Source organism: Cyprinus carpio, chromosome A16 (assembly GCF_018340385.1).
Source record: "Cyprinus carpio isolate SPL01 chromosome A16, ASM1834038v1, whole genome shotgun sequence".
Lineage (NCBI taxonomy): Eukaryota > Metazoa > Chordata > Actinopteri > Cypriniformes > Cyprinidae > Cyprinus > Cyprinus carpio.
Genome location: NC_056587.1, coordinates 23,355,485 through 23,365,484, shown reverse-complemented (window position 1 = coordinate 23,365,484; position 10,000 = coordinate 23,355,485). Strand labels below are relative to the sequence as shown.

The 10,000-nt window shown below is 37.3% G+C and overlaps 1 protein-coding gene across 1 annotated transcript in view; it reads right to left on the bottom strand.

The window, feature by feature from the left end:
- Positions 1-5,032: 5,032 nt before the first annotated feature.
- LOC109110857 (cytochrome P450 11B, mitochondrial-like) overlaps positions 5,033-10,000 on the bottom strand; it is a 10,886-nt gene continuing 5,918 nt past the window's right edge. Inside the window, exons 6-9 of the mRNA XM_042773307.1 lie at positions 9,761-9,927; positions 8,661-8,739; positions 8,159-8,347; positions 5,033-5,202 (exon numbers count right to left, since the gene is read on the bottom strand). Of these exons, the coding sequence (XP_042629241.1) occupies positions 5,086-5,202; positions 8,159-8,347; positions 8,661-8,739; positions 9,761-9,927 (552 nt within the window). The 3' untranslated portion in view covers positions 5,033-5,085. The remainder of the gene's footprint in view (positions 5,203-8,158; positions 8,348-8,660; positions 8,740-9,760; positions 9,928-10,000) is intronic.

Genomic DNA, 10,000 nt, shown 5'->3' with positions numbered 1-10,000 from the left:
TTCAGATCGGCCGTTTCAGGTCTGGATTCAGGCCAGTGTTTATTTGCACATCAACCCTGACTCTAAAAATGACCATCCAGACTTTTGTCCTTGCTAAAGATATCCATACAGAAACAAACTAACCTGACGTTCACTGAACACAAACAGCTTCTGCTGAGATAAGCATCTGCTTCATCAATCACAAAGAGTTTCAGGTGGTGTATCAAAAAAAGATCAAAAAACCTTCTCAGCTGAGGAATTAAAAATATAAATGTCTCTTCCTGCACTGAACAAAATCTGATCTGAATTACGACTTGGATTGTCTTCTGTAGAGCTGCTTTACGGCAGAAACTGAATTTGTTTCATAATTGATGAATTTTACAACACTGACCACTGTCACTGAGGGAGGACTGGACACAAAAAAGGATTGGGACATGTTTCCTAATAATTCATGAATTCAGGTGTTTCAATCTGCCCCGCAGATGGATAAATTCACCTAGGCATGCAAGTCCGCATTTACATTTCTGAAGGGCTCAGTGAATTTAAGCGTGCTGCTTACTTTGCATTACTTGCATTACTTTTTAAAAGTAATGCATTACAATATTGTGTTACTCCATAAAAGAAGTAACTAATTACATTACTAAAGTTACTTAATGTGTTATGTTACTTTTGCATTACTTTTTTTCATCTGGGCTGGACTTGCTTATTTGTTTTTAATATAAAAATGTTATAGGTTGCACTTTATTTTACAGTACGTGTACTTATATGTACTTATAGTGCACTTACAGTGTATTTATCTAAGAAAGTTCTGGTAATACAAGGTAACTACATGGGGTAGGGTTAGTTTAGGGGTAGGGTTCAGGGGTTAGTACCTAGTTATTACATAGTTATTGTAATTACTAAAATAAGTACATAGTATGTACATGAGGAACAGGACTGTAAAATATAGTGCTACCATATTTTTGGCAAATTTAAAAGCCTTTCACACCAGAAGTGAATGAATGAGCCTCAGGCTGAAGGAATTGTAGTTTGGCGTCTGTACAGGTCGAGGGTGCAGCTCAAACAAACCTTTCAGCTGTGCTGTTACTTTACTAGTTACTTGAAAAAGGTAATCTGATTACGTAATTTGCATTATGTGTAATGCATTACCCCCACACACTTGTCTGATAGATATTCCACAAACATCTAGTAGTATTATTGGAAAGTGTTGAGGAACAGCAGCATCCCAGCCTCGAAGCAGAAGGTAAAGTCACAGAGTGCTGAAGTACACGGAGAGTAAAAGTCACCAACGCTCTGCTGATTACACAGCTGAACGTCCACTGGCATTAATATCAGCACAAAAACTGTGCGGCGGGAGCTTCATGGGGATGGGTTTCAACAGCTGCAGGAAAGCCTCACATCACCAATGCTGAGCCCGGTAGGATGAAGTGTGTAAAGCACGCAGATACTGGACTCTGGAGCAGAGGAAACCTGTTTCTGTCACAGTCTGATGGGCGAGTCTGGGTTTGATGGATACCAGGACAATGGTTCCCTGTGCCAGCTGTAAAGATAATGGGATGGGGCTGTTGTGTTCAGGGGTTGGGATCGGCCTCGTACCTTCCACTGAAAGGAAATCTTAATGCTTTAGCATATCAAGGGCATTTTGGGACAATACTATGCTTCCATATCTTTGTGCGATCAGTTTGGGGACAGCCCTTTTCTATTCCAGCATGACTGAGACCCAGTGCACAAAGACACTCCATAAGACACGGTTGGATGAGTTTGGTGTGGAAGAACTGGATTTGGTCCACCCAGACCTCAAACCATCCAACAGCTTTGGGATGTGCTGGAATGGTTCAGTCCAACATTCCCCCAAAAAATCCCACAGAAACACTCCAGAATCTTTCCTAGAAGAGTAGAAGCTGTTAAAGCTGCAAAGGTGGACCAACTCTATATTAGCTTTTGTCTTGTTTTCACTGTTATACAGTAGGAGGTGCTGTTACACATCTTCTGACAGAGTAAAGAATCTTTGGATCAAAACACAGGCGAAGAAGCAGAATCATGTGTAATCAGATGCATATGTAAAAATAACATGATCATAAAGCATTAAACAGCATATAAATTAAAAACTGCCTAAAGTTACCGAATGAAATGTTGACTCAGGAAGTGCTTTAGGACTGTTTTTGGGGGTTTTGATGGAAGCGGTCTGCTAGATCAATGTTCTGATCATCGTTCTGAATCCAAATCCAGGCGTAGTCTTTTACAAAAACTTGATTTTCTCAGCTTTTTGTTCAAAATGTTACTTTTTCATGAAATTTACCCACATTAAGTGTTGATTTAAAAAGAATGCATGAAGCTGTTATAAAACAGTTCGTTTCGTTTAAAAGCAGAAGCTCTGTTCTGTCTTCTGACATATTGCATGTTCAGATACTTCATACAACAAAAGTACTTTCGGGGCCATGAACATTTTGTGAAAATGATCAATAAGTGGCTGTCAACTTTGTTTTAAAAATGCTGGCGAGAAAGAGTTAAAAACGTCCAGAAATCATTCTGTCATCATTTACTCTCCCTCAAGCCGATCCAAACCAGACTCTTTCTTTGTGGAACACAAAAGATGATATTTTGAAGAATGTTGACTTCCATTATATTTTTTGTCCATACAATCAGAACCCAAACCGTTTGGTTCCCAACATTCTTCATAATATCTTCTCTTATGTTCCACAGAAGAAAGTCATTGAGGTTTGGGAGGACATGAGGGCGAGTAAATGTTTGTGCTGAAGGTCTTTATCTCTGTCAGAGGCGTATCTGTACAAAGCAACAGTAAATAAAGCTGTTGTGTTTGCAGAGACTAACGCAGGTAGTAAATCAGTAGCTAGTGGACAAATAACCTTTGTGCAGAAACAGTTGCTTTGAGACCAAAACACTGGAGACAAAACACCCACTCAGATTCGCTGAAGAATAAAGACAATAATGTGGTTTTACTTTGGCGTTGTACTCCTTACTAAAATGATTAAGATAAATAACCAGTTATATAAGAGACAAACTAACTGAGATCTGGAGGAGCATCACTGCACTGATGAAGATTTATGAATTAATTCACTCGTTCATGGACCCTGAGACAAATATCTGAACTCTGGAACAGGCGAGGAACAGTTATGTAAGAAGTTCTTCCAGGAGAGCTTTATTTCAGTCCCAGTGTCCAACCATCAACATTTAACCCATATATGATGTTTTCTGAAGCAGACGGGTGTCTTACCTGAGCGTGTCCTGCTGCTGAAGGAGTCTCCAGCCTGAGCTCAAGACACCTGAAGATATGCTCATCTTCTGCAGCGCCACCTAAAGGACTGATGACACACGAGTCAAGGTCAAAGTTTGATTCATCTGAACACTGAGAGACGGATTCAACACACACACACACACACACACACACACACACACACACACACACACACACACACACACACACCACACATGCACACACACACACACACACACACACACACACACACAAACTCATGCACACACACACACACACACACACACACACACACACACTTTTTACACTGAAAGAACCAAGTGTGACTGATCAGAACGTCCAGATGAAAGTGCTGCTGATGGTGTCAGTCCATCTCACACATCAGCGACTGATGATTGATTGATTGATTGATTGATAGTGATTGATTGATTGATTGATTGAATGATTGATTAAATCAGCATGAAACCGAAGTGTTGAAGGCAAATTTTCCCACCTTTCTCTGACCTTCTGACAAATGTAATAAATCTCTCCATTTTTTTTTTTTTCCTTTGTTAAAGTGTGAGAGAACACAATGTTAGATTTTTTCATTTTGCTATTGGAGCAAAACAAGAATGAAAATCATATTATTACCGTTCACCACTACAGAAGTTTAGCAAACTATAATGACTTCTACTTCTGGAAAACTAAGAAAAGTGTCTTATGAGGGCATATGAGTTGAGGCGAGATACTACAGGCAAAAACATTGTGCTGCGTCCTCTAGCTGGGACACTATGGGAACTGCTGCCAGCAGGACGACGTCTGAAGCACACGTGTGAAAACAACTCCAATCCCATTAGCTCATGTAGCCCGTGACGTCACAGGGGGGTGCCCGGGAGTATAAAGTCTGAAGTGCCTGCTAAACACGTCAGCAACTTGGTTGTCTATAAGGAGACGTGAAAATTCTTTCCAGGGGAACCATGGTTACATGCATAACCCGAGACGTTCCCCTTCTAGGGAACTCGCATAGTGTCCTCTGGTGGACACTATGGGGAACGGATTGTCCACTCAGCCATGCATTGGCACATGCCTGTTCACCTGGTGAGAGAGCACCAAGGGAAGAGACAGACATACACCGAACCTTCCCTCAGAAAGCAGGCAAGCCAGAGACACGACAACTGAAAGCCCTCCATAATGCCTTCACACGCACAGACAAATAACAGCTCCTGAAGACAACTAAAGTTTGTGACATCACGGACTACGTGGGCCAATGGGATTGGAGTTGTTTCAATGGTGCTTTAGGCTGCAGTCCCCATAGTGTCCACTAGAGGACGCAGTGCGAGTTCCCTAGAAGGGGAACTTGTTTTTTCATGCACTACTCAGCTTTAAGATTTTTGGCTTTTCACAAAGGGTTTTTTTTTTTAAACAAGAGGAAAGAAAACATCTGAAATACACAGTTAAGAGTTTATTTTATTGCTCTTTATCTATTTGCGTCTGTAGATTTTAATCTCTTAAACACACCAAAATTTACAGTTTAATTCCTCTCTATATTCTGAAGGTTTGTTCATATTTCATTCACAGTTTATTTTATTGCTCTTTATCTATTTGCAACAGTCTTAAACATGTGTTGGTTTTCTGTCTATTGACAGTATTTTCTTATTTATGGAGTGACAAAAAGAGAAATCCAAAATCCCCTATGTAAAAAAAATTTTTATTATAATGTTTTGTCAAATTTTAAGATTTATTATATATTGGAAATATATGCAGTTTCTAAAATGAGCTTTTTACTATATTAGATTTTTTATTATGTTGAGCACTTATAATTATTTTGTGATAAGATCTGTAATTTATAATAAACACTGCAATATTCCATAAATAATAATAACAGTGGTGATTTATAGTGAGCGTGTGGTGAAGGTGATTCTGGGTGGAGATTCTGGCAGCAGAATGAGAGTGTATTTGGTGTTCAGCTCTTCTGTGGACGAAACCGTCAGTCTGAAGTTCCTCAGAATCTACAGAAACACACACACACACACACACACACACACATCATCATCATCAGGTAACATGATTAACTCAAGCAGAACATGCTCCTGGATCCCTGTTGGACCTGAAACAACATTCCCATCAACCCTGGCAATCAGTTTTTAGTGTTCGTGTTAGTTTAGGTTAAGTTAGGGTTAGATTAGAGTTAGTCTCAGCCTGGATGAGTTTGAGCAACAGTTCAATCTGACGTGTTTTTTAGCTCCCAAGAGTCAAAGTGTTGGTTTTTTTGGGGATGTTTTTGATAGATTGTTGTTTGTGACGTGTTTTTTAGCTCCCATTATTCATTGTTTAGCATTATATAGTACGATAAAAATGGTTTTAGATTTACTTTAAAACAATTTTCACAAATGATTTCAAAGAAAGGCCAAGTGCCACACTGGCCACAATTAAATGTGAAATTTTGAAGTAGAAAGACAGAAATAGTATTTCCTTGTAAAACATACTCTCATCATGTGTAAAATATGCTCTTGTGTTTTGTTTTATTTGTAGTTTTTTTTTTTTGTATTGTATAATTTGTTTTTTTTTTTAGTGTTGTGATATAATATTGTGTTTTATTTTGTTTTATTTACAGTGTATTTTTTGCATTTCAGTTTTTTGAAATTATTTGTTAATAGTCTGTTAATTTTTTGTTTTACTTAAATTTTTTTCAGTTTTTGTAATTGTTTTTTAATATGTCTCCATTATTTTTATTTATTAATTTTAGTTTAGTTTTAGTTATTTTGGAAATTTTTTGTTTTACTATATGATAATATCTATATACAGAGCTGGGTACGCAGTAACGGATTACATGTAATCTGGATTACGTAATCAGATTCCCAAATCTCAAGTAACTTGTTAATTAGAGTAACTACTCCTTTTTAAAATACTCGTAATCAAACACAGTTACTTTTTAAATGGATTACATGATTACATATTATTTAAACCATGGTAAAATAAGTTGTTCAAAATTAATTGATTCTCTTAAATTTCCTTTTTAACGTTTTATTTTTTCCTAATAACCTGCCGCTTATATATGTTCGTGTGCATCTTCAAGTTTTTCTTTCCGGCGGAGAGGGGTGAGGCGGTGTCAGAACATTCGCAGCTCAGAAGAAATCAGCAACATGATAATTGGAAAATAGCGGGTAAAGCGCCTCGTTAATCACTGGTAATATGTACAGACATCATTTAATTTTTAAAGAAAAGTCCGGGAAAATGTCCCACTGTTCAGTGTAAGAATCCTGCCTACCATGGATAATTTGCTGTCCACGGAAATCTATGACCTAGCCAAAGTTCATGTTCTTTGGGAAATATATTTTGGTTAATGTTGAGCTTTTTCTTCAGGTTAACTACCTTATGCACTTCAAGGCCCAGTCCACACGGAGACGCATTTTCGCTGCAATATGCAGTTTTGTATCTGTATATGTGGTTCCGTCCACACTGATCTGGCGTTTTGGGAGAGTGAAACGATATTTTTTTAAACCGGTTCCCAGAGTGGATAAATTTGAAAATGGCGCCTTTGCGTTTTCATGTGGACAGCAAATCCGTATATTTTCTGAAACGATGACGTCATAAGCCCACGTCTCGTCCCTAGTCAAACACGGACTACATCACGTAAGAGCAACAAAAACATGAACAAACAGTGAACAATTGTTCTTTTTATTAATTAACATTTAACACAAATTAATAAATGTATTGTTCCATGTTCGTTTGTATATTCTTTCGAAGCGCAAGGTTATGCGCATAGTCCATGTCTTTCCGTTCTTAGTGCATCTCCTGTGGCAGAATTTCAGTGCCACATGCTGGGTCTGGCATGTGTACTACATCAGATTTTGTGTCTTTTTCCTCATTAGTACTATGCACTTAAATGTTTTAAGATGGATAGAAAGTCAGTGCTGTGTCGAATTTAGTCTTTTTCAGAATTCATGTTTGCAAATGTAATATTGTTTGATGTTTTTCATTGATACAGTGTATACTCACTTCTAGTGTTTTTTTTTTATTTATTTAATATTGACCTAGCAGGGATATTGCTGTTTAATTTCATGTTTTTTTCAATATGTTTTTTGTAATGTAGCATTTTTCTACTAGTACTTATTCTAAGTAAGTATGCTTTAAAATCATATAAGATATGATTTTGTTTTATTCAGTGTTACTAGCAAACACTTACAGCAAGGTACATTAGTGTTAGTATTTTTTTAAGTATTAACTTCCATACATTGCACTTGAAAAAAAGAAGCTATTGTGCTCTTGTTGGTGAATTAAATATATTTTTTGATAATATATATATATTTTTTATCTGTCAAAATAGCACAAGATTAGGCTAATTCATTATATGTGTATCAAATAAGGGTTAGCACAAATGTAATCTCAAGATCCAAAAGTAATTCAGATTAGTTTACCAAAATGTGTAATCTAAGAGATTATATTACTGACTACAAAATTTTGTCAGAATCTGTAATCAGTAACTGATTACAATTCATAAGTAATCTACCCAGCTCTGTATATATATATATATATATATATATATATATATATATATATAAATAAGTTATATATATATATATATATATATTAACAAAGTTTTTTATATTTGATTTCATTTCAGTTAATGTTTCTAAGTTAGTTCTATGGTTTTAGTTGACAGTAATAACCCTGAATTTAACTCCGATGAACCCAACATGAGCAAGTCTCAGCGTCTCTCTAGGTTATGAAAATTAGAGATATATTTCCTAGTGCTTCTAAAATATGCTCTTTAACACAAATTATAAAACATGCTTGCACTGCTATTTGCACTTCTGGTCAGATGTTTCTGTATTTGACTGGCTCTGTAATATAAAGTTGAATCTAGTCTAAACACACATCAGTCGGTCTCCTGAGCAGAATCAGATCGCTGGTTTGTGTTGAGGATGAAAGTTTGTGCGGTGTTGTAAGTCACGCGTCACTCACGTGCAGTAACAGCAGCTGCATCTCGTTCTCTGCGATTCTCCGGCCGACACACTGCCTGGACCCGAAGCCGAACGCCAGCGAGCGAAAGCCTTCTCCTGAAGCGGCCCAGCGGCTCGGCTCGAATCGCTCCGGACACTCAAACACCTCAGGACTGCGACCCAGAGGATACAGACACACCTGCACCAGCGTCTGAAACCAGCATCAGAACACAATCAGACCCGCTCCCGACGAATGTTTGACCGATTCAAGATTTCCACTTCAATGTTATAACTTTAAAACATGACATGACTGAAGTAACATTCTCTTTATGAAGTTCAACATGCTGCAAACGCAAAACAAATTCAATTTTTAAATATCTTTGCAGAACACATGCATGAAATATAAAGTACAAACATATCCTACATGTTCAGAAACGATTGTAAATAAGAAAAATCGCAAATATTTCTGAGCCAAAACATTGAGTTTTTGAGGTCGACTCCAAACGATTCGCCCCTCGTCTCACCCCTGCTGGCACACGGTAGTTCTGCAGGACGATGTCTCGGACCGGATAGCGCTGGACGGTGATTCCTACAGGATACAGCCTGAACACACACACACACACACACACACACACACACACACACACACACACACACACACACACACACACACACGGCACTTTTTTTTTTTTTTTTTCATTTCACACCATCAAACACAGAGGAGATCCAGACAACTGAACAGGATTACTGAGGCGCTATGATACTGAACTTACTCAGGGTTATCAAGTTAAACTAAAACCATACTATTTAAAAAATAAAATGTTTTCATTTTTAGCCACAATTTATAATTTTTTAGTGGTTGAAGCCAGGTTACAAGGCCACATTTATAATTTTCATTTAGTTAAAAATCATATACTTTACTATATATGTTCATAAGTATCTCATAATTTGGCTTTTTTTCCACATGATTGCAAGAAAAAAACCTGAATTCTGAGATACAAACTCAAAATGACTTATTCTGTGGGAGGAACAATCTTCCATATATTATAGTTTTTTATTAATATTTCAAATCTTTTTTATTTTTAATTTTCATTTTAGTTCAAAAAAATAAAACAACTAAATACTAATGATACTAAATAATACTTATCTATTCATTCATTTAATAAGAATAATGCATTTAAACACGACAAACAAACCTTCAAATATTATAATGCATTTTAACTTTTGTTACAATTAATGCATTACAACATACATTATGAATACCTTTATAATGCATTATACATAAAGGCTTTAAGGGTTACCAATGTAAAAATAAAATATTAACACATATAATGAATAATATTATCATAATATCATTTTCACTGCTTTTCCCAAAACAATTTCTTGATTTTTACAGCTGAAACGACATTTATTACAAAACTGATTCATTTTTCAGCCTTATTTTCCTGTTTGTCACTTTAAGCCGCTTTGAGTCAATCTCTTCTGCATAAAGCACTTTAGAAATAAATGTGGCTTGACTGGAAGCACAGGAGATCAGGCAACTGTATGTTTGTGTCTGACTCTTTACTGATGCGTCTGTGATGCTCTTTCGTGTTTCGCCGTCTCTCTCTCTGTCTGCTCTCACCTCAGTGTCTCCTTGACGACTCCCTTCAGCAGCGGCGCCCCCTGCAGGGCCTTCTGGGGGTCTCCTGAAGCCTGTTCCCATGACGACAGCACCTGCGCTCGGACCCGCTCCTGCACATCAGGGTTCCTCGCTAACTCGAAGAGAGCGAACTGCAGCGGGACGGCGGTCTGACGGACACAGAGTCACCGGATCAGTTCACACAGTCTGAAGTGACGCTACGCTGGACTTCATATTCATACA